The sequence below is a fragment of the Hylobates moloch genome, unplaced genomic scaffold, assembly GCF_009828535.3.
Source record: "Hylobates moloch isolate HMO894 unplaced genomic scaffold, HMol_V3 SCAFFOLD_8, whole genome shotgun sequence".
Taxonomy (NCBI): Eukaryota; Metazoa; Chordata; class Mammalia; order Primates; family Hylobatidae; genus Hylobates; species Hylobates moloch.
The window spans coordinates 1,238,621-1,264,000 of NW_026652283.1; the positions used below are offsets into that span (position 1 = coordinate 1,238,621).

General features: G+C 37.2%; 1 protein-coding gene across 10 annotated transcripts in view; it reads left to right on the top strand.

The window, feature by feature from the left end:
- The window catches only part of ERC1 (ELKS/RAB6-interacting/CAST family member 1), a 481,205-nt gene that overhangs the window by 230,372 nt on the left and 225,453 nt on the right, over window positions 1-25,380 (top strand). For 7 of the 10 annotated variants that reach the window (XR_009214662.1, XR_009214663.1, XM_058443362.1 and 4 more), the window contains one exon: window positions 17,263-17,394. The exons of the other annotated variants lie outside the window; for them this stretch is intronic. Coding sequence is in view for 5 of the 7 variants with exons in the window: in XM_058443362.1 (XP_058299345.1) it covers window positions 17,263-17,394 (132 nt within the window). In the remaining 2 variants the exon portion in view is untranslated. The remainder of the gene's footprint in view (window positions 1-17,262; window positions 17,395-25,380) is intronic. 10 annotated transcript variants of the gene reach the window in all.

Genomic DNA, 25,380 nt, shown 5'->3' on the forward strand with positions numbered 1-25,380 from the left:
GTAGAGTGTCCTCTTTGTCTTGATCATAATGCTTCCGAATGAAGGTTTAGATTATAGGGAAGAATACCATAAACGTGCTGGAGTCTCTGAAACTCATGGTAAGACTAAGCCACTGCCAGATTGTTTTTCTCTAGTTAACAATTTCTAATTGGGTCTGATATTGTGTATATGCCACAATTACAATCTCTACTGGAGAGATTTGGAGGAGTTACTGTGTAGAAGCCATTTTGAGGCTTTACAACAAATTCTTTTAACATATGAAGAAGACTCTACTTTTTACTTCTTTTTCTCATTCCTCTTTTATGTAACTTTTACTGATTATAGAAAAAGTATGAATTTCCTCAAATGCACCAAATTTTGAAAAAAGCAGCATGCCCATTTTTCCTCATCCTTGCCAATAACAGTTAATATTGGCAATTTTCTCATCTTTCTGTTCTTCCTCCTTTTTTTTTTTTTTTTAACAAAATACGAATCTGATGAGTGGAAAATATTTCATTTTGTGTTAATTTATATTTCTCTGATTACCAATGACATTGTATTTTCAAGTCTTGAATTTTCTTTTGTTTGTTAATGTAATTTAAATCTCTCTTCCATTGTTAGCTTTTCCTCCCATGGATTTTTTGCTTAGTTTATCCCCATTTTGAGAGTATATATTTACACATAAATACTTTTAAGTTGTTCTGTGCTTTCATATTTTTACCTTTACTTTTTAATTCGTTTTATGGTATTTGTGTGGTGAGGATATTTTTTCTTTATTGCTAACAACTTCACAAGAATGTTTATAGGGAATTATTTCATTGCTCACAAACTTGAATTGATGTCTTTATATTTCATGAAATTGATGATGAGTCTGTTTCTAGGATTTCAATTTAACCTCCCTTCTTGAACTATGGCCTCATTGTTGTTTAATTGTGGGAAGTATTTATTTTATGATAAGGCAAGCCCCTCTTTGTGTTAGCACTTTAACTGTTTCATTTGTCTTTCTTCCCCTGCTCATCATTTAATGTTTTCTTTTAGCAGTCTGTCTTTATAAACCAAAGATACTCTTCTAATCTTCTGTCAGTTGTTATAACACCAGAAGTGCTTTCATATGTAATCTCTTATTTCCTTTTTATATAAACTAAAGGATAAATAAGATAGATTATATTATTTATATTTTACATACAGGGAAAACTAATTTAGAGTGGATGACTGACTTCCCCAGGGTGTGTAAGTAAAGGATAGATATCAATGTTATGAAAAAGATAGCTGATGGCCATGTGCAAGTTACACAGAGATGTAATTCATTCAAATACCGTGAAAAGAGCACTGGACTACAAGTTAGGATACTTAGGATCTGATCTCAGTTCTTTTACTAACTACTCAGTTACTTGAGTTTATTTCTGTTTATTTATTTATTTACTTATTTGACAGACAGTCTCACTCTGTCAGCTAGGCTGGAGTGCAGTTGTGTGATCCTCCTGTCTCAGCCTCCTGAGTAGCTGGGACTGCAGGCTTGTAATTTTTTAATTTTTTGTAGAGACAAGGTCTCACTATGTTGCCTTAGGCTGTTCTCGAACTCCTGGCTCCCTACGAACCTCCTGCATCAGCCTCCCAAAGTGCTAGGAATATAGGCATGAGCCACTGTGCCTGGCCCTATGGATCATATTTAGAGATCGAAATCTGGGTGTTAGGGGTACTCCCTACCACCGGGTTGTCATTTACAACAACATAATGAAGAAATAGAGCCGGCCATCGTGGCTTATGCTAATCCTGGTGACTCGGGAGGTGAGATGAAGGATCACTTGAGACCAGAAGTTCAAGACCAACCTGAGCAAAAAAATTTAAGAAATTCGCCTGGCAGGATGGTGTACACGTATGGTCCCAGCTACTTTAGAGGCTGAAACTGGAGAATTGCTTTATCCCAGGAGTTCAAGGTTGCAGTGAGCTATGATTGTGCCACTATACTCCAGCATATATGACAGGGCAAGACCCTGTCTCTAAAATAAATAAAAATAAAAGAAGTTAAGAATTCTTGGAGAAATTACTCATGCCAGGATTAGAGCAAGAAATGTACAAGATAAACCTATATTAGTGGTTATCAAACTTGTGTGCGTTGGAGTTACATGGAGGGCTATTAGAAAAATAGATTGCTGTCTCCTGTCCCTAGGGGTTTTGATTCAGTAAGTTTGGGGAAAGCCCCATGAATTTGCATTTCTAATAAGTTCCTGGGTGATGATAACATTCCTGGACCAGTAACCACATTTTGAAAAATCACTGCACTGTCGCATCATGCAATATGAAAAATTAAGAACCTATCAAAGACTACTGGGGTCATATAAGGATGGACAGAGGAGCAAGAATGAAGGGGCTATCACTGGCCTAGGATAGACAGTTTGAGCATAAGAAAGACTAATGAGTACAGTTGTTTAAGACAAATAAAGTATTTTTAAATCCAGAAACTTCATGGTGAGACTATAAAAATAATTTGGAGATTGCTGGGACACCAATGCCCTAACACTGGATTTACCTTTTAAAATCTGGGGAGACATTGGCCATTTTTTGATAGTTTATTGAAGCTGAGTGATGGTGACATGGGGTGTATGATATTATCTTTCCTATACTTTTGCATGTTTGAAATTGTCCCTAATAAAATGCTGAAAAAGAAAGATATCACTTAACCCCTTGAAACTTTCATATCTCTAAAATGAGTCTTAAGACAGATAAGACTTCACTCCTTAGACTTCAGTGTGTCTTTCAGTTCTAAGCTTTTTAACCATATTTACGTAGCCCTGGAATGGAGCCTTTGACTCTGGCTTCATTTCTTAGCCAAACTCCTTATTTGTGTTTTCCCTTTACTTGAGAAATATTTTCTATATTTTCCAAGTAACTTCTTTTTTCCTATTTTTGCTTGAATTTCATAGAGTTGGTTTCTTCTGTTTTTAAACTGAAGGTCATATACATTTGGTCATATACCTTTGCTTTTGCTTAAAAATTATAACTTTTAATTAACATACTAGAAAAATTAATCCATAATATATATTTGTTTACATCCCTCTACATTTTCTTTTAAACTTTAATTTTACTTATTTGTAATAGTAATATATATACACTCTTTTGTATTTTGCTTTTTAAAAACTTTATGTCATTTAAACATTTCCGTGAGTTGTATGTTTCATAATGATGCCTGTACTTATTATTTTCAGTTGAATCCAGAGTTCAGTAGCTTTATACACGTTCCTCTTTTTCTGGACATTTCTTAATTTTCAGTTTTCACAGAGCAAATTTGTACAGATAAATTGTACCCAATTTGGTGATTTCCTTGGGCTATTACTCAGAGCAAACTTACTCAAAGTATATGAAGTATGGTAGCTTTTCTTAAATTTTTATTACCAAAGATGAGCTAATTTATAGTACCCCCAGCAGTTTGCAGGCATTCTGTTTTCCCCATAGCCACTTTGGTTCTATTTAGTTTTTTGCTCGTTTTACATATAATGGAGTCTTCAAGTTATTATATTTTATTTGTTCAGTGACACTGTCCATTTTTCACATGTAATGATTTATTATCTGAAATTTCTGTGTAAATTTTAATTACATTTGCTACCTATCATGAAGATCTTTGCATATCACCTACTTTGAATTGATATGTTATGAATTACATCGAGGAATGATGATTGTTATGTATTTTTTCTTTTTCAGTCATTTTTCTTTTGAAATTTATTAGATTTTGTTGTTTAAACCTCTTTTCAAAAAAAAATCTTTTTTTTTTTTTTTTAATTATTATACTTTGGGTTTTAGGGTACATGTGCACAATGTGCAGGTTTGTTACATATGTATCCATGTGCCATGTTGTTTTGCTGCACCCATTAACTCGTCATTTAGCATTAGGTATATCTCCTAATGCTGTCCCTCCCCCCTCCCCCCACCCCACAACTGTCCCCGGAGTGTGTGTTCCCCTTCCTGTGTCCATGAATTCTCATTGTTCAATTCCCACCTATGAGTGAGAACATGAGGTGTTTGGTTTTTTGTCCTTGCGATAGTTTACTGAGAATGATGTTTCCAGTTTCATCCATGTCCCTACAAAGGACATGAACTCATCATTTTTTATGGCTGCATAGTATTCCATGGTGTATATGTGTCACATTTTCTTAATCCAGTCTATCGTTGTTGGACATTTGGGTTGGTTCCAAGTCTTTGCTATTGTGAATAGTGCCGCAGTAAACATACGTGTGCATGTGTCTTTATAGCAGCATGATTTATAGTCCTTTGGGTATATACCCAGTAATTGGATGGCTGGGTCAAATGGTATTTCTAGTTCTAGATCCCCGAGGAAATCGCCACACTGACTTCCACAATGGTTGAACTAGTTTACAGTCCCACCAACAGTGTAAAAGTGTTCCTATTTCTCCACATCCTCTCCAGCACCTGTTGTTTCCTGACTTTTTAATGATGGCCATTCTAACTGCTGTAAGATGGTATCTCATTGTGGTTTTGATTTGCATTTCTCTGATGGCCAGTGATGATGAGCATTTTTTCATGTGTTTTTTGGCTGCATAAATGTCTTCTTTTGAGAAGTGTCTGTTCATGTCCTTCACCCACTTTTTGATGGGGTTGTTTTTTTCTTGTGAATTTGTTTGAGTTCATTGTAGATTCTGGATATTAGCCCTTTGTCAGATGAGTAGGTTGCAAAAATTTTCTCCCATTCTGTAGGTTGCCTGTTCACTCTGATGGTAGTTTCTTTTGCTGTGCAGAAGCTCTTTAGTTTAATTAGATCCCATTTGTCAATTTTGGCTTTTGTTGCCATTGCTTTTGGTGTTTTAGACATGAAGTCCCAACATTGTTTTACATAGGTTCGTTAATTATAGCTGTACTTACTGAGTTATAAATAATAAAATTTAATTTAGTTATAATTTTTTTGGAACTGAATGATATTCCATTCAGCGTCCTAATAAATATTCTCTAAAATTCTGTAGGCCATCCTTTAAGAGCCTTATATGTTTTAACACAGGAAATGCCATCTTCCCTTAGTTGAGAATATTAATTCTTTGAGCAGTAACACTCAGATATACCTTTCAACAAGGCTGTAAGTTTTAGTCACATCCTAATAATGCAAAGTAGAGTGGACTGAAAGGAGGCTCCTATCATAGTGGTTTGGGGCTTTGTTTTTCTTTATAACAAAGATAAGTATCTGAATTTAACCTTGAAAGAGGTTGTTGTGAGAGAGATTCATGGAACTGCTGAAAGAATGCTTTGGTGCTGTGAGTCAGCTCTCCCGAAACCAACGAATATTGAGAATAAAGTTCAAAGAAAGTGAGAACAATGGAAATAGAGACGGGGAAAATCAGCTTTACATATATTTAAGCATATTCTCTTCTTAGATATATAGTCAATGAAACATTTGTGTTTTTCTCTGTAATTTGATTTAACTCTGTCTACAAAAACAGTTTCTTCATTTTGATAAGAGATTTTTTTCCTTTCTGAGATGAACACTACTTATCCTTCATTTTTAGATTGGGGGGATAATTATTTAAGAAAGCCTTTTATAAAAATTAAGATTGTCTGACATCTTTTTAGGAATACTCTTTCTAGAAATAGTATGTGATTTGTCACATGCTAGATACATCTAATATATTAATGTTTTTGCAAAAATAAATTTTGATTTCCTGTTTCTAGAACTTCTCCTTCACCTATTTAAATGTTTAATCCTGTATCATTTCTTACTTTTTAATAAAAATTTCTTCTTAGTAAAACAGGGCTTTTTCTATATAGAATATTGTCGTAGGTGAGTTTTTATGGTGTTCTTAATGAATATTAGAGTAACGGATCACAATGGAAAAGTGTGCATATAAGTCAGCATCTGTTTTTACATCCCTGTGGATAGTTGCTGAAATTACGCATGAAAATTCTCTTTTACTGCAGGTGAAGCACCTACACAAATTGTGTGCAGCTTTTAAAAACTCCTATCTCAAACTGGGCCACTTTTTACCATTTAGAAAGAAAGCAAAAACACGTCTTAACATTAGTTTTTAAAATTCTGCAGTGTTCGAAATGGACTCTATAGTACTTTTCCCTCTGGCCACATGTCAGTTCAATTTAATAGCAGTGAAATTTATTGAAAGACTTTATTGATAGGACTAATGTGCTCTCCGTAAAATGATGAATAAAATTATATTAGGCACTAACATTATTAAAAAGTGGACAACCAAGTTCTCACTTTAGTGAAATGAATGGTTTACTCCTTTGTGTTGTGTGAACTCCTCTTGGTTTGCATTTGGAAGGAAAAGTCTCCAAGGAGATTCTTGTTTTTCTTAAACTTTATTTTTAATTATAATGGATACATAATAGTTATACATATTTACGAGGTACACACGATGTTTTGATACAAGCATGTAATGTGTAATGATCAGATCAGGGTAATTAGAGTACTCATCCCGTCAAGCATGTATCATTTCTCTGTGTTAGGAACATTGTAATTCTATTCTTTTAGGTATTTTAACATGTACAACAAAGTGTTGTTAATTATAGTTGCCTTATTATGCCACTGAATACTAGTCCTTTTATTTTTTAAGAGAACAGAAGCAGGTATGCAAATAGTCTGTTTTCTAAGACCTCAGAGGCAAAGGTCAGCCTCTTATGGACCACATCAGTTATCCGTTATTTTAAGGAAAAGATATTTTTGGGATTTTTTGGTAAAGACTTTGAAAAGGTATGCTTGTTCTTTTTATAAGCATTACAGATCAAATATTTATAGTGTCCTAGGATTAGGTAAACTCCATGTCCTTGCCCAAGTTTCTCATACTCAGCTACCATGATTTTCAAGATGAGAGCCTTCCCAGTTTATATGGGATATTTCTACTATATGCTCTGTAAAATTTATTGATATAAAGCATCATTTTTATATGTGTACTTTTCTGTTTATTTAATGAAATACATCTGCTTTTGTTTTGACTTTGGTTTTTAACAATTGAGGTTATAACAGAGCATCACTCTTAACTGAGGGGAGATATTTGAGGAGTTTTAAAGAGAAGGAGGGAGAGAATATTTTTAAATTTTAACCCACAGTATTGCCTTAAAGTAGTTGGTGTGTAACCAAGTTCTGTCTCTGTGTTATGCTAGCTTTCACTTCATCAGTGCATCTGGCTTCAATTTTTTTCCCCACAAAGCATCTGAGAAGTTGGTAAATGAATTCTGACATGTTGAATGATTTTAATGAAATCTTCTGGATGTGTATATATGCTTAGGGGATGGGGAAGAGGGAGGCAGAATAAGCAGTGGGGTTGAAGGTAATAAAGAATTACTGTCTCTTTACATTAAGGATAATGGATAACAGTTAACATTAATATCTTTCAGAACAGGTTAAAGTCTGTCTGGTAAGTGGTGTTTACTTCCAAGGAAGCAGCTCTTATTATTAATTCAAATAAATGACTTCCATTACCATGTCAGAATGAGAGTTGGGAGAGGGAGGAGAGAATGTGAGAGATTGTTACTTTGGATAATCTTTGTGAAATCTGAATTGGCCTTCTTTCTGCTGCAGAAAAAGGCAAAAGCATAGGAAGATCTACCATTCTCAAGTAGCTCTTTTTTATGTTACTATAGAGCCTCGTTAACAATTTTTGAGGGAGATGTTTGAGGGAACAACAAATTAAATTTTAATTGCAGTTTCTCCTTTGCCTTTGCTTTTCTGATTGAATGTTTGATTGGAAAGAAAGGCAGCTAGCTGGGTGCAGTGGCTCACACCTGGAATCCCAGCACTTTGGGAGGCTGAGGCGGGCAGATCACCTGAGGTCAGGAGTTCGAGACCAGCTTGACCAACATGGAGATACCCTATCTCTACGAAAAATACAAAATTTGCCAGGCGTGGTGGTGCATGCCTGTAATCCCAGCTACTCTGGAGGCCGAGGCAGGAGAATCGCTTGAACCCGGGAGGCGGAGGTTGTGGTGAGCCGAGATCACGCCATTGCACTCCACCAGCCTGGGCAACAAGAGGGAAACTGCATCTCAAAGAAAAAAAAAAGGCAGCGGAGGCTAGAGTCTTACAGCTGCAGTGACGTGTAGCTTGGTGTTGACAGAGCTGACATCAAGAAGTAAAGTTCTGAGAGATGTATTGGAAGTGGTATCGTGGGAGTTGCTGTAGAGTCCAGTCTCTCCTTGTTAACCCCCTGAGTGAGCTATAGTTAGGCCGTCCCAACTTCTGCCCTAGTCTCTGAATATAGGGGGCTTCTTCTTTAAGGAGATGAGGAGTTCTGTGAAAGATCTTCCTTCTTCTCCGTCTACCAGACCCCTCAAAGTAGTCACACAAACCTCCTGCCGTGAACCTTATACTCTGAGTGAAGTGTTCGTATTTGATTTCAGCAAATATGTGAGGCTGGCAAAAGTAGGTTTCAGTTACAATTTAATCCAATGGTAGGAAAAATGGTCTGGGTTCGTTTTGGTGAGTGCAAATGTGGTTAATAGCAGTTGAAGTAAAACTCTAAAGATACTGCTTTCATTTTAGGTGATATGAACTATTTAAAATGATAAAGCATGTTCCTTTACTATCTCTAGATAGCTATTAAGTGAGATGTCTGTGACACACAGTACATTTCTAAATTTTGGGTTGCCTGAATTGTTTAAGCAGAGTAAAATAGCCAAGTTAGGGCAGGTGCATGAAATAAAACTGTCTCTCTACTTAGTCTTATTCCCCTAGGCTGCCAATTTGGTGCTTTTTTCTAATTAATGAGTGCTATAAAATGGCTTATCTCCAAACAGTATGTGTGTTAATGGCAAAAACCACAATTACTTTGGCACCAACCTAATAATTCCCCTTTGTAATTTTTTTTTAATTTTATTTTTATTTTATTTTATATATATTTTTTGAGCCAGAGTCTTACTCCCTCTCCCAGGCTGGAGAGCAGGGGCGTAAGCTTGGCTCACTGCAACCACTGCCTCCCCGGTTCAGGCAATTCTCCCTGCCTCAGCCTCCCGAGTGGCTGGGATTACAGGTGTGCACCACCACCCCGGATAATTTTTGTATTTTTAGTAGAGATGGGGTTTCACCATGTTGGCCAGGCTGGTCTTGAACTCCTGACCTCAGGTGATCCACCCACTTTGGCTTCTCAAAGTGCTGGGATTACAAGCTTAATTTTTAATTGACAAATAATCGTACGTATGTATGGTGATGTTTGAATACATGCATACATTGTGGAATGATCAAATCAGGCTAATTAACATATCCACCTCACATACTTGTCATTTCTTTGTGGTGAGAACATCTCAAATCCACTTTTTTTTTAATACTTTAAGTTCTGGGTTACATGTGCAGAATGTGCAGTTTTGTTACATAGGTATACACGTGCCATGGTGATTTGCTGCACCAATCAACCCATCACCTACATTAGGTATTTTCTCCTAATGTCATCCCTCCCCCAGCCCCAAACCCCCCCAACAGGCCCTGGTGTGTGATGTTCCCCTCCCTGTGTCCATGTGTTCTGATTGTTCAGTTCCCACTTATGAGTGAGAACATGAGGTGTTTGGTTTTCTGTTCTTGTGTTATTTTGCTGAGAATTATGGTCTCCAGCTTCATCCATGTCCCTGCAAAGGACATGAGCTTATCTTTTTTTCTGGCTGCATAGTATTCCATGGTGTATATGTGCTACATTTTCTTAATCCAGTCTATCATTGATGGACATTTAGGTTGGTTCCAAGTCTTTGCTATTGTGAATAGTGCCGCAATAAACATACGTGTCCATGTGTCTTTATAGCAGCATGATTTATAATCCTTTGGGTATTTACTCAGTAATGGGATTGCTGGGTCAAGTGGTATTTCTAGTTCTAGATCCGTGAGGAATCACCACACTGTCTTCCACAGTGGTTGAACTAGTTTACAGTCCCACCAACAGTGTAAAAGCATGCCTGTTTTTCCACAACCTCTTCAGCATCTGTTGTTTCCTGACTTTTTTTTTTTTTTCTTCGAGACGGAGTCTCACTCTGTCACCCAGGCTGGAGCGCAGTGGTGCGATCTCAGCTCACTGCAAGCTCTGCCTCCCGGGTTCACACCATTCTCCTGCCTCAGCCTCCTGAGTAGCTGGGACTACAGGCGCCTGCTACCACTCCCGGCTAATTTTTTTGTATTTTTAGTAGAGACGGGGTTTCGCCATGTTAGCCAGGATGGTCTCGATCTCCTGACCTCGTGATCTGCCCACCTCAACCTCCCAAAGTGCTGGGATTACAGGTGTGAGTTTAATGATCACCATTCTAACAGGTGTGAGATGGTATCTCATTGTGGTTTTGATTTGCATTTCTCTAATGACCAGTGATGATGATCATTTTTTCATATGTCTGTTGGCTACATAAATGTCTCCTTTTGAGAAGTGTCTGTTCATATCCTTTGCCCATTTTTTGATGGGGTTTGCTTTTTTCTTGTACATTTGTTTAAGTTCGTTGTAGATTCTGGATATTAGCCCTTTGTCAGATGGATAGATTGCAAAATTTTCTCCCGTTCTGTAGGTTGCCTGTTCACTCTGATGAAATCTACTTCTTTAAAAACAATTTTGAAATACACAGTTGTAATTTAAAATTAGACTCTGTTTTTGGCTTTTTTTTTTTTTTTAACTTTTTCCCTTATCTACTTTAAGACTAGAAGCAGTTATATTGAAAATTCATGAGGAAACAGGAGTTTAAAGAGGGTCTTTATTCATTGGGGGCCAATAGACTCTGAGTATTTCATTCTCATATTTCTTTTTAAAAAAAAAAAAAAGTTGATTCCCCAGTCAAATGTGAAGATTCACTCAAATTTGATGACTAAGCTTATTGATAAACCTCCATTGTATATCTCTTAAAACATTTGCCCAATTTTTTTTCAGCTAAACTTTGATGATTGGCCTATCACTGAGTATTCTTGGTGTTGAACTATTTATGAATACGTTGGATTACTCTAATTTGTAATCATAGTCACAAGAAAATATTTTATTAGAATTCAGATCATTTGCAGAGTTTATTCTGAATAATTCCTGATGTAATGCATATCTTGCTGGTTTCACATTCAGTGAAATGCTGAGCCATATCTCAATTCTGTAGTCTCCATAATATCTGCCTTTATATTTTAGGTATGTTTGGGTTCCATTTTAATATAGTCTCATACCAACAGCTGTGTTTTTGTAATTGAGGTCCTGTTAGCCTAACAGGCATTTTTCTTCGAGAAGAAATTTTGTCTTCATCGATAATCCAGTTTTGTTATACTGGAGCTACATCCTCAGGTTGTATAATACCCATCCTTCAGTTTGACTCCAAATCATCCTTACCTCCTGGCGTTCATGCCCTTGTGTAGTCCTCTCCCACACCCTGTCAGAATTGGTCTGTATGAACCGTACGAGAAGGCAGAAGTGATGGCTCCGACTTCTGAAGCTAGATCACAAAAGACATTGATGCAACTGCCTTGCACTCCTGAATCACTTGCCCTGGTGAAAGCCAGCCTCCATGTTGTAGTGACACTCAGGCAGCCCTGTGGAGACGAACAGAGGCCTCTTACCAATAGCTGCACCACCTTGCCAGCCATCTCAGTGGAAGGAAAGGACTGAAGCCTGGTTGACATCTTGACTACAACCTCATAAGAGACCCTGGCACCAAAACTGTTCAGCTAAGCTGCTTTTGAGTTCTTGACCCACACAAACTGTTTGAGATAATCAGTATTCACTGTTGTCTTAAGCTGCTAAGTTTTGAAGTAACTCATTAATACAACAATAAACAATGATTACAGGTATTTTATATTTTTAGTATTAAGGTGATCTACCATAGTCTGATTTTTTCGCCCCTAAATCCACAGTTTAGTTTTCTCTGTTAGAGTAATAAATGCTATTTTAAATTGTTTTATTCATATTATCACCGTGGTAATTATCAGGGTTGGGTACCGTTGGAGCCTTTTTTTGGTGTTTGTCACCTATATAACTCATGTTTGTCTGCTGATAGCCTGTAAGCTGGGAAAAGAGTTACAAATGTATGTAAAACATGATGTGTCATATAGCCTTTTATAGATTTATTTCATATGTCAAAACTGCTCTAACTAGTGCCACATTCTCCAGTAGAAATATAATGTGAGCCACATGTATAATTTTTGATTTTCTAGTAGTCTCATTAAAAAAACTAAAAGGAAACAGATACTAATTTTAATAGTTTTCTTTAATCAAATATATCCAAAATATTATTTCAACATATAATCAATATGAAAATTATTAAAGAAGTGTTGTACCTCCTTTTTTTAAGACTAAGTTTTTGAAATTTAGTGTGCATGAATAGCACATCTCAATTTGGACTAGCCGCATTTAATCGCTCAGTAGCTACTTGTTGCTAGTGGCTCCTCCATTGGACAGTACAAATAGTATATTAGCTAAAGAAGAATATTTTCTTCTAAGCTAGCAGCAGATTAAGAATGCCTATAAACAACAGGTATGATTTTCTCAAATTAAGTATGGCATGTCCTGCCTTAATCTCTAGCTACATTTAGTTCCAGTAAGTCAACTTCCTAATTTCCGGATGCTTCAGATCCTTCAAGCCTAAGGAATATAGGGATAGGAGGAATTAGGGATAGTAGATGGTATATGTAGATTTCTTCAGCATTACAGACTCAGAATGGCTTTTACTGTCTCGTAGTTTATCATGAAGGTTGGTGAATATGGACTTTTTGAAGGAGAAAATGTACTTTAGCATGTAAAGCATATATTCCAAGCCTCAGGCTACACATGGTATAATCACTCTTGCACTTGAGCCACCAGGAAGCACTTTCCAGGGGTTCTATCCCATCCCCTTACTTCATCAGATGTCCTGAGAGCAGAAGTATGTGAAGTCTGTTGCATTTCATAATTCTCAAGCCTAATATGACATCTTATTGGCTCACTCCCTTTCAAGGAAGCTGGTGATAACTGTCACTTCTTCAGCTCAAAGTCTGGCATTGACAGATTAGAGGTTTTTCTTTTTAAGTTTGAGATTTATCTTCAGAATCTTCAGAATTTATGGAAGAACTTACTGTGATAATATTGTCCCTTTTAAAAGATGTTGTTATTTAGAATATCCCATGGTTATCAAAAGACTTGAAAGGAATTTCTTATCATAATTCTGACCCACTTCTGTAAAATATTGCTGTGAAGAAATTCATAGGACTTTTGAATAAAAAACTGAAGAGCACAATGACGTATAATCCATACGTGTTTTGTTCTCTCTGCCTTTGCTTTGATCATGAGCACTGCCTGAGGATGTGTTTGCCTGCTCTGCTTTTCTCTTTCCACAGTAAACAGTTAACTTACATATTTAGATGTCAGTTACCTGAACAATGACGCTTGTAACTATTTCCAGAAGGTCTTTATATCCCTGTTGATTTCTTTGCAGTGCAAGATACTCTCTTAACATATTTTTCAATTTGCGTTTGATTTTATATTAGAACAATATGTATTTTATATTATTTACACAAATAATACTAACATGTCTTAGAATAATAGTCACTGATTCTTGTCTAACTCTGATTCCTCTTCCTGTGAGATAACCACTTTCATCTCTTTTGGTTGTTTTTACTGTTGTTTATTTTTATCTTTCCAAATGACATTTTTATATTATTGTTCTATTATTTTTCTTATTTGGGCATCATCTGTTGACGTCTTATCATAGATGATGAGGAATTAGTGTTTTTACACAAACCAGCACACACACTTCCTTCTTTCTATCCTTCCAATATAATTATATCTAGGTCATTATTAAAACTGAGGCACATAGTATATTATGATTTACATTTTGGTTTTTCCTAGGGTGCTTTAGTTTTCCTCTTGTTTTTCCTGTCTTGGGTATCTATTCCCAGATTTCCTTTCTACACCCATAAAATTCCTCCCAATATCATTACTACAGTAAAAATACATCATCCCTTACTAATTTCCCTCAGATAATCTATACATCTGCTGTTTTTCTTGGAAACATTCATTTCCTTTCTCTGCTGTAATGTGTACTTGGTCTCTAAGTTGTGTCATCCTTGTGGTTCCCTTCACCACTCACCTGTGGTAGAGCTCCTTTTTTCTGGGTCCCACATCTTCTTTCCAGATTTACCTCTTCATTTTCGTAGAGTATACCGTAGTAGCTTCCTGAGAGAGTTGTTGAGTGAGATACTTTTTTGGGGAGATTTTGCATTCAACTCCCATATTTGATTGGTAGTTTAGATACGGAATTCTAGATTGGTAATCATTTTTTTTCCCTTAGAGTTTTGAAAGCGTTGCTCAGATTGTCTTGTAGTTTCCTGTGTTGCCTTTAAAAACTCCAATGTCTTCTGATTTTTTTGATCTGACAAGTGATCATTTTTTGGCCTTTCTAAAAGTTTTCAAGATGTTTTCTTTCCTCTAGTGTTCTAAACTTTAAAAAAAGAGTATTCATATTATCATCTAAGCACCAAATGGTGGAGTTAATCTTTTTGCAGGAGCGAGGATGAGAAAGAATGATTATAAATATTACCTAGCAGTGCTGTTGGTACTCTGGTATTTGTAGGACTCAAAGGCTTTCCTGTTTATTTCTTACAGTGGCTCAACATTTTATTAAATTAAATAGGAGATTCAAGCTGTGGTTCAACACAAGAGAAACTTCCTTGGTTTATTTTAGTAGAGCTCTCAAAATTCCAAAAACTAAAACTGGTGCCAGATTTTACCCACTTGATAGATTAAGTATTCTGGACTTTGTAAATGAAGGTGAGAGAGATATTTGCTGTCTTTTTTCTCTTGTATTATACTATCCTAGTTTGATACAGTTGTGTTAGAGCAAATGATTCCATACTTAGCTTTACATCGAAATGTTATGTGACTTATGATATCACATAAATATTACTTATCAGCCATTTCCTTTTATTTATAGTTTCACTTGGCTTTTTTTTTCATCCTTATTATCAAGAAAGATTTTGAACCAGGCTTTCCATTAATTCCAGAAATCTTTTTTTAAATAAGGCCATGAACACTAAGCTCATGTGGTAGACTCTAGTTTCACTGCTGGTTTCAAATAAAGTTATGAAATGAGTTTCATAATGAAATATTATGAAAACTTGATTCTCTGCATTATGACAAATTACTAATCATTTTTACTATTGATACAGCCACAAAGCTATTTTTACCCTACGCAGATGTACAAGTAAAGTTGTTTGTTTGAAATAGATTCCTGGGAAGTTATTTGGAATTAACTGTTTGAGCCTCAATTTAGATAATAGAAGTCTCTCAGGAGACTTCCAAAAGACAGTTTAAGAGTGGGATGGGATAGACTGCACAAAGACGTAATACTGAGTTTTCCATAAGTTGCTAATGAGAAACATCAACTTTATGTGTTAATAATGTTTCTTTATGCTTCTTTATACTTACAGCAATCTGTATTTTAGAATCCCATATTACTCCAAAATAGTCATTCTCATTCATTAGAGGGTTTGAGAAGACTGAAGTAATCATTGCATCCATCTCTTACTTCATAATCCTTCTTTTATGTTTAGTTTTCTTTGATTCTGAAGAAACCACCTTGGCCTTTGTTTTGACGGGCGTCATTCCTTGTCTGTCTGCGTGGCATCCCTTTAAAAACCTCCTCTGTACTCTGCTGTTCACGGCAAGTCAACAGAGGGAACAAGAGTTCAACAAAGAGCGTTTTTCATTCTGTTTTGTTTTGTTTTTTGGTTACAGCTAAACTGCCCTACATAAAACAGAACCTTACTTATGGGAATAGATCACAGTATTTTATAACTGTGGAGAACCACAGTTCTCTGAGAAGAATGAAAACTTTTCTCTTAACATGAACATAACGTACATCACCAAAATGTGAATTTTTTTTCTCTTTTTTTTTTTTGAGACGGAGTCTCGCTCTGTCCCCCAGGCTAGAGTGCAGTGGCGCGATCTCGGCTCACTGCAAGCTCCGCCTTCCGGGTTCCCGCCATTCTCCTGCCTCAGCCTCTCCGAGTAGCTGGGACTACAGGCGCCCGCCACCACGCCCGGCTAATTTTTTGTATTTTTAGTAGAGACGGGGTTTCACTGTGGTCTCGATCTCCTGACCTCGTGATCCGCCCGCCTCGGCCTCCCAAAGTGCTGGGATTACAAGCGTGAGCCACCGCGCCCGGCCCTCATTTTTTAAAATTTAGAAAAATGAGAGAGCAAAAGATTTATCAACTGTTTATTAAGAAGAATGTTAAATAACAGATGCTGTCCTTCCAAAGTGGGGAGAAAAATCTGACTTTTACCTTTGAAAGATTTCAAGTTCTAGATTTTTGAAGGTGAAGTTGTCAAAAAGGACTTACAAAAGTGGGCTGTGGTATCATTGAGTTTCTTAGATAAAATAAAAAATTCTTGGATATCTTTTCCTGATATGAGTATTCTGAAAATTAGAGAATGGTTTAGCAAATCTTGTTCTTTTGTTTTATGTATTTTTAAAAGGAAGCACTTTATTCTTAATTCTCTAGTTTCATAAGAAGTTAAAGAAGGAAGTGCTTATAATAACCTGATGACTCCAGTTCTCCATCCCACGTGAACTCTTCTTCGTGTTGTCTTCTTAAGATCTCGCCTATCTTACATGAACTCAACGTTCTGTAGGATTTTGTTTGACTTTCTGATAGATCAACATTCACCTCTCCAGAAGCTGTGTTTTAAACTTGTGTAGAACATCAGGGCTGGGAATTGCTTGGTTGGCTAATAAAATTGCTCATTCTTAGCCAGACCGGTCACTTATATCCAGTTGTCATTTTTGGTTTTCTCCTATGAGATTATGAGAAAACCATACATTCTTGAAATATTAGGATGCATCACTTGCTTTTTAATGTCTTTTAAGAAATTGTTTGCCAACAATCGTCTATGAAGAATATAATGTGAAAGATCATGCCGTTTACTGCACTTTTTTCATCTGGGCTTAACTGCAGGAAAGGAGAATGTTTTGATATTCAGTCTAATTACTATCTCATCAAAGCTGGCTTTATGCTTAGAGAGTAGTTCAGAAACAACTTTGTGCTTTTAATTAATCAAGCCCTTGCCACCTCTGCTGTCTAACACAGTTTTATTCTCTCTGTTACAGAGAGCAAATTCCTCACATTTATCTTGCTTGACTAACTTGACCCTTTGCTCTTAATAATACACTTCTTCAGCCTCCTTTACTTCTTTTCTTTCCTTGCCTTCTTTATTGTGTCGTCTGTGACAGTATCTTGTTGACCTGGATTTGCTTCTGATGGGAAGAACATTTAATAAGCAAACAGCCCTTTCTTAATCAATAGACTCTCCCTGGGTTAAGTAATTAATCTACTTCACCTAGTCTTCCATCATTTTCTAGGACAGTCTCCGTAAGAAGGATGACAGGATTGAAGAGCTGGAAGAAGCACTAAGAGAAAGTGTACAGATAACTGCAGAGCGGGAAATGGTGCTAGCACAAGAGGAATCAGCCAGGACCAATGCTGAAAAACAGGTCTGCTATTTTATACAGTTCCAAGCAATGCTGCTGGTTAACCAAAAGGTAAAACACAACCAGTATAGTTTAGGTAAACTATATATATTGTATGTTTATAGGGTTTCAAAAACACTTCATAGAGGAGAAGTCCCAAGGAGTTCCTTCATAGCGGTATTAGATACAAGGATATGGTTTCTTTTGTGTCAAGTATATAAAGAAAGACCAACGTTATTAGCAAAACTGAGGGAGAATTGAACATTTTGCAGAATGAGTGCCTTTCAGTGCCCTGTTCTTAGATAAATGCCTTGTCTACTCTTTCTTAAATAAGAATTGAAATAAAGTTGTATGAGAATTGACTCATGTTAACACAGAAGTCTCTGCATTAATAACTTAAGTCTGATCCCATACATATTTATGTAGCATGTGCTAATATATTGGACTAGATGAAATGGAGCTTGTCTGTCTGCTACAAGACTGGGCACAACCCTGGGAAGAAAAACGGAAAGAAAAAACATGAACATTTCTTTTTTTTTTTTAATTCTATTTTATTTATTTATTTTTTGAGACGAAGTCTCACTCTTGTCCCCCAGACTGGAGTGCGATGGTGCGATCTCAGCTCACTGCAACCTCCGCCTCCCGGATTCAAGTGATTCTCCTGCCTCAGCCTCCCGAGTAGCTAGGATTACAGGCGCCTGCCAGCATGCCCGGCTAATTTTTGTATTTTTAGTAAAGTTGGGGTTTCACCATGTTGGCCAGGCTGGTCTCGAACTCCTGACCTCAGGTGATCCACCCACCCCGGCCTCCCAAAGTGCTGGGATTACAGGCGTGAGCCACTGTGCCCGGCCGAAAAAAAAAAAAAAAAAGACACAAACATTTCTGACTGAAAAATGTTAATTTCAAATAGCTAATAGTTTATTCATTTCATATCCTGCCTCATTGAAGAGAAGAGTTAAGGTTGTAACAAGTCAAGGTTCACAGTGAGTATGAAGGACATGGAAACCATGCACTTGAATCCCAGATAAGCATGTTTCAGCCTCGGAGGGCCTTGCTGGAGTGCTGCTGTGGCAGTTTGTGGTGCTCGTTTTATATATATCCTGCATCTTTTAAGATCTCCATACTCTTGCTTTTGACTTTTCATTAGGAAGAATAACTACAGATGGGAAATGTGAATGGAAGAAATAGCTTTAACAAGTGAAGGTTATAATCCCAGCTCCCATTATGAGAATGTGATTGAAGATTTCAAATCTAGGCCGGGCATGGTGGCTCACACCTGTAATCCCAGCACTTTGGGAGGCCAAGATGGGCTGATCACTTGAGGTCAGGAGATCGAGACCATCCTGGCTAACAACGGTGAAACCCCATCTCTACTAAAAATACAAAAAATTAGCCAGGCGTGGTGGCGGGCGCCTGTAGCCCCAGCTACTCGGGAGGCTGAGGCAGGAGAATGGCGTGAACCTGGGAGGCAGAGTTTGCAGTGAGGTGGGATCGTGCCACTGCGCTCCAGCCTGGGCAACAGAGCGAGACTCCGTATAAAAAAAAAACAAGAAAGAAAGAATTAGGCAAAGAAGTGAAAGATGTTCAACGTATTCCCTGTAGAGGGAACAGAGGTGAAAGCTGGAAGCGTCTAGGAAACCAAGTTGTGGTTAGTAGCTACAGTTGAGTGTAAATAGGAATGGCAAGAACTATGTAAAAAAGAGAAAAAGATGAGACAGTAAGAGAGATCCTTTGTACAGGTGTGCACAGTCAGATCATGCTGAATGAAGCATGTTCAAGCTTATGTTCAAGGAAGTAGAGAACCTTTGAAGCAAAGAACAATATTTATTATTAGTTTACTTGCTCATTCATTCATTCAACAGATCTTTATAATTTATTCAGTGGGTGCTATGGTAGTCCTGGATAATACTTACTGATAAAGTAGGTGTAGTTTCTTGCCTGAGACCTTACAGTTCAGATAGGGACACAGACACTAACCCAACAGATAACATTTAATTACTAGTTATGACAAAGGAACAGGTTTTCAGAAATACACAGTAATTTCTTGGAAGTTGGAGGGTTGGCAGCTATCTTAGATGAAGTGCTCAGAGAGAGTCCTCTGTGAAAGTAGCTTTGTCCTGAGACTTGAAGGCTAAGAAGAAGCTTACCATGTGGCAAGTGGGACAGAAGCAGCAATTAGAATGGTAATAAGGTGGAGAAGAGCTGAACATGTCTAAGGAAGACTAATAGGACTGGCGGGCAAGAACAGTGCAAGCTATGCAGGGCCTTTTATATAAGCCATGGCAGAAGTTTGTGCTTCGTAAGAGGGATGGAAGTCATTGAAGAGTTTTAAAAAGGGCGTGATCATCTGATTGATGTTTTTAAAAGATTGTTCTGGGCGTCGGAGGGTGAATTAGAAGGGGGTAAGATTGGAAGGGGGAGGATCAGATGGGCTATTAAAGTAGCCTAGGCTGGACGTCTTCTAACTGAGGTATGCACACACCTGAAAGTGCATGAACACTTTCCCAAAAGGCATGTGGACCAGGCTCTCAGCCTCTAAACAAATGTATCCCTGAAATGAATCTGCTCAAAAGGCACCTAAGGTGTGCAGATTCTCCTTTCTCATTTTCCCCTTCACGGTTCTGCACCCCTCACTTTACAACTCTCCTGACTCTTACTATCCTCTGTTCCTCAGAGGCGAAAAAACTCTGGAATGTTAACAAAGGGACAATTCAGCGTATTGGTGTTAAGATAATGGATGAGTCCCTCAGGTTGTTTTCAGCAGAATTGAAATAAAACCTAATTAAGTTGCCAGTTGGTAGATTATTATAAATAATTTTCGATGATGGGTTACTATCTGGTTTGGGGCATGTAATTCTGAAAGAATGCAAAGAGTTATATTGCTACAACAAAACTCCTTCCATTCCTATCCATTTATATGATGAGACTTTCTTAGTGCTTACATCTGTAAAAGTGAAACATACCAATAGAATTGATGCTGAACCCTTATCTTCCTTTTTTTTTTTTTTTTTTTTTTTTTGAGATGGAGTCTCACTTCTTCACCCACACTGGAGTGCAGTGGTGGGATCTTGGCTCACTGCAACCTCCACCTCCCGGGTTCAAGCGGTTCTCATGCCTCAGCCTCCCAAGCAGTTGGGACTAAAGGTACCCACCACCACGCCTGGCTAATTTTTTTGCATTTTTATTAGAGACGAGGTTTCATCATGTTGGCCAGGCTGGTCTCAAACTCCTGACCTCAGGTGACCCGCCCACCTCTGCCTCCCAAAGTGCTGGGATTACAGACGTGAGCCACTGTGCCCGGCCTGAACTTTTATCTTTCTATTAATAGTAATATTAACAAGGGATATCTAAACTAATAAAAGTATAAAAGCCCCATTAATCTCATTAAGATAAATATGTTTAATAAGATACATTTTAATTAAAATGTATTCATGTTTAATAATTATTTTCTTATAATATTGAATATATATATATTGGTTTTGATTGATACTATATAACTAGTGATTCTAATGATAACTCAGTCCACAAGAATTCTTAAGGGTTATGACCACAGGAAAATATTAAAATATCAGATTTACATGTATATAAATATTTTTACTGAGAAAAGTACAAGAAAGGATCCGTACAAGCCGTCTAGCACAGAGTAAATTACATTAGTATAAAATTCTAAGGAGAAGTAGAATGGAAACATAACATAAAGAGAACATAAAGAGAAAAAGGAAAATGTAAATAATAATTTGTCCTTACAGTTTTTGAATAGATGATGATGGATATCAAGTATGGTATTTGTATTTTATTGGATACTTCCTTTTCTTTAAAAAAATGATGCTTTTTTAAAAAACAGTCTTTAATACCCAAGAAATTAAATCTTTGCGACTCTTTAAACTTTCGATGTAAAAAATTTATATATCAGGTTAAAATCATTCTGTCTCAGTATGTTTGTGAGCAGAAAAAAAGAAGTATAAAAAATACATTTTAAAAATCATAGTTGTATAAACTCTTTTAGGAGGTAAACAAGCAAAAACGTGTAGAGAGACTCTTGGTCTATGCAAGAGGTTGGGCAGATCAGGCAATTGCTGAAGAGATTCCACAGTGACAGTGGAGATAAAGAGAAACAGATGGATTTAATATGTCTTTTGGAAATAGAGCTAAAAGGATTTGGTGAATTACATGTATGGATAAAGGATAGAAGAGAAAACAAAGATGGCCATTGGATTTCTGGTTGGCCAACTGGGAGAATAGTGGTACAATTTTTGAGATGAGAAAGCCTGAGGGAAAAATTTGTTTGAGGACAAGAAGCAAGACATGGTATTAAAGAAATGGTAGCTACATTATCGTCAGTTTTAGAATTGTTATCACATCAGATATTTTTATTATTTATTTAGAGATGAGTTGTCGATATGTTGTCCAGGCTGGACTATAGTAGCTATTTACAGGCATGATTATAGCACACTGTGGCCTCGAACTCCTGGGCTCAAGCTACCTTTCCACATAGCTGGGACTGTGTGCGTGCACAATTTATATTTTTAGCCCAGTTTTCTCTTCTGAGATCCAAACTTATGAAATAGACAACATCCCATTTCATATCTTTACACCAATATTTCCTTGATATCTCAACCAGAAACTAAGTTCAATCTTTTGATTCTTACCTTCAAATCAGATTTTCCCCCAGGCTTGCTCATCTCATCTGAGAGGACTTCTTTGTAATCTTACAAAGCTGAAAGTAGGCTTACTGAATGTGAGGGAAGTCGAGTCTGAGAAAGGCAGAAGTGATAGTTAGGTACAGAAACTTTTATACTGTGGTTTTCCAGTTCAAAAGATCATTCCAGAACCTTAGGGAAGCTATATTCCATAATGGCGAAGAAAGTGGACTCTGGAGTTAGAAGCCTTGGTTGGAATTAGGCTTCCACCACTTACAAATTATGATCTTGGGCAAGTTACTTGTGGGTCAGTTCCCTGAGCAGTAAAAGAAATAGTTATTACATCTGCCACATTAAAGAGATGATATCTGTATAAAGCACCTTTAACAGATTCTGACACATAGTAAACCCATAGTAAACATCTACCACTATTGGTACTTCTGTTGTCACCACCACTGCCCTCTGTGGTTCCAAGGGGAGGCACTGCTCTCACCGGCTGGTTGAAGGCCCCAGAGAAATGTCGTATTTCTAGACCCTGTCTGGTTGATTCAGCACCAGCAGTGACAAACTTACTGTTAAATTCTAATTTACATATGTCAAGTTTTAATACTGTGACTCAAGGAAATTCTTGTCCTCTCCTCAATCTGGTCTCATGTTCTAGAATTGGGAGGCTGAGGCAGGAGAATTGCTTGAACCAGGGCAGCAGAGGTTGCAGTGAGCCGAGATCATGCCACTGTACTCCAGCCTCAGTGATAGAGTGAGACTCCATCTAAAAAAAAAAAAAAAAAGCTTGAGTAGCTTTAGTAAACTGCTAGAAATATATGCTATAAAATCCAGTTCTAATACTGTCTTTCAGTTTTACTAAGCCAGATGTTCTATAGTTTCCAGAAGGAAGGGAGGGAGGGGGAAAATACTTTCTTAGCATTATTTAAAACAAAGTATTGGTTTTAGAACATTATCCTTAGATCTGATTCCTAGAAGCAAGAAGATACGGAAATTTTAAAACTGTAAAAATGTTTTAAGGGTTTAGTCTCTGTAATCTTAAATTGGAATTGGAAACATTTGTTTAAATTTATGACTTTTTTCTCTTAAACACACGGTCACACATGCATTTCCTATGTACTGCAAATACCTAGAAAACAAATCATCTTCTTAGTAGCAATGCTCACTTGTAGTGGTCAGATATGGTTTCTAAATACTATTCAATATTAGAAGGACTTGAAATCTAAACAAAAGTTACTTTTTTGGCATAAAGTGAATATTGTAAGTATACATTTTTCTTCACAAGTGCTTATTGGCTTCTGAAACCTCTGTAGTCTATAGCAGCACTGTCAAATAGAACTTTCTAAAACAGTGGTAATGTTATATGTCTGTTCTACCAAGATGGTAGCCTCTAGCCACATTTCTGTTGAACACTTAAAATGTGGCTAGAGCACCTGAAAAACTGATATTTTGCTTTTATTTAATTTTAAGTAAATTTTAATGGCCATATCTGGCTAGTGGCTACTATATTGGACAATTCAACTCTATAGTATGTTGGACAGATGGGTGGATGGATGGATTGATGGATAGATGGATGGATGGTCGGTCAGACAGTCCGATGGATGGACAGACAGATAGATACATGGATATCTATCTATCTACATATACATAGTTAGTAGATACTAGTTAGTTTTTCCTCCTAAGCCTGACAGAGTTGTGATACTAGGATATTCAAATACAAGCATTTTCTGATATAGTTGTTGGTCATTTTTTAAATTTTTGTTTTTGGAAAAACATTTGTGACCTAAAACCATGTTTGTCGAAAGTAATTTTTCCTTTAAGAAATAATGGTGGAAGACTAGATCACTTTCAAGGGATATTATAATTGCATATGAGTGTTTTCTTCCATATTCATGTAGTAGCATCATGTAGATGCTTAAAGTTATGACATGAGTGATGGAATTAGTGGAGGAAAAAGGAGTAGAATAGTTACAGAAATGAGAGTCATCTACATTAGATGTCCATAGTGAGAGCACGCCACCCCAGCATTGTTAAAAGTTTATCTGTCATCCATTCATTTCACTATTCATTCATTGTTTACCGAGATCCTCCTAGAAACTGAGATTCCTTTACTGAACCAAATGAGTATGGTCCTTTTCCTCATGGAGCTTATATGTTAGTGGGGGAGATTGATCACAGAAATAAACATATACTTTAAAATTTGATCCATGCAAATAAAAAAAGTATAGTATTTTATAAAAGTGTATAACAGGAGACCTCATTTAGAGTGAATGGTCAGGGAAAGCATCTCTTCTATTTTGTTTTATTTTTTATTTATTTATTTATTTATTTATTTATTTATTTATTGAGACGGAGTCTTGCTCTGTTGCCCAGGCTGGAGTGCAGTGGTGCGATCTCGGCTTGCTGTAACCTCCATCTCCCCGGTTCAAGCAATTCTCCTGCCTCAGCCTCCCAAGTGGCTGGGATTACAGGCATGCACCACCACACCCGGCTAATGTTTGTATTTTTAGTAGAGACGGGATTCCACCATGTTGTTCAGGCTGGTCTCGAACTCCTGAACTTGTGATCCGCCGGCCTTGACCTCCCAAGGTGCTGGGATTACAGGTGTGAGCCACCGTGCCTAGCTGGAGGGCATCTCTTAACACATTGATATTTAAATTGAGAAATGAAAATGAAAAGTAAGTAGGAATTAGTGAAATTAAGAATGGCAGATAGTTTACTTCAGCAGGAACCACATGTGTGGAGACCCTAATGATGGAAATAGCTTGGCATAGTCCGGAAATCAAAAGAAAACCAGAGTTCATGGAGTGTACTAAGTCAAAGTGAGCCAGTAGCTCTGTGGATAGTAGGCGAGTGATTGAATAAATGAGTGAATGAATGGATGGTGTGGCATGAAACTGGAGAGGTAGGCAGAAACCAGAATATATAGGATAGTCACGTTAATGATTTTAGGTTTTATCTTAACCACGGTGGTTATCTTTTAAGTAATTTTAAGCCGAAGAGTGGTAAGACTTATTTCCTGTTTTAAAAAGAGTGTTGCAGGCTGGGCACAGTGGCTCATGCCTGTAATCCCAGCACTTTGGGAGGCTGAGGCAGGTCGATCACCTGAGGTCAGGAGTTCAAGACCAGCCTGGCCAACATGGTGAAACCTCGTCTCTACTAAAAATACCAAAATTAGCTGGGCGTGGTGGCACACACCTATAGTCTCAGCTACTCAGGAGGCTGAGGCAGGAGAATCACTTGAGCCCAAGAGGCAGTGAGTCGAGATTGCGCCATCTCAAAAATAAAGAGTATTCCAGCAGTTATATGAAGAATAAATAGGGGAGTAAGGGTAGAAAGGGCTGAGGACATGTTAGGAAGACATACA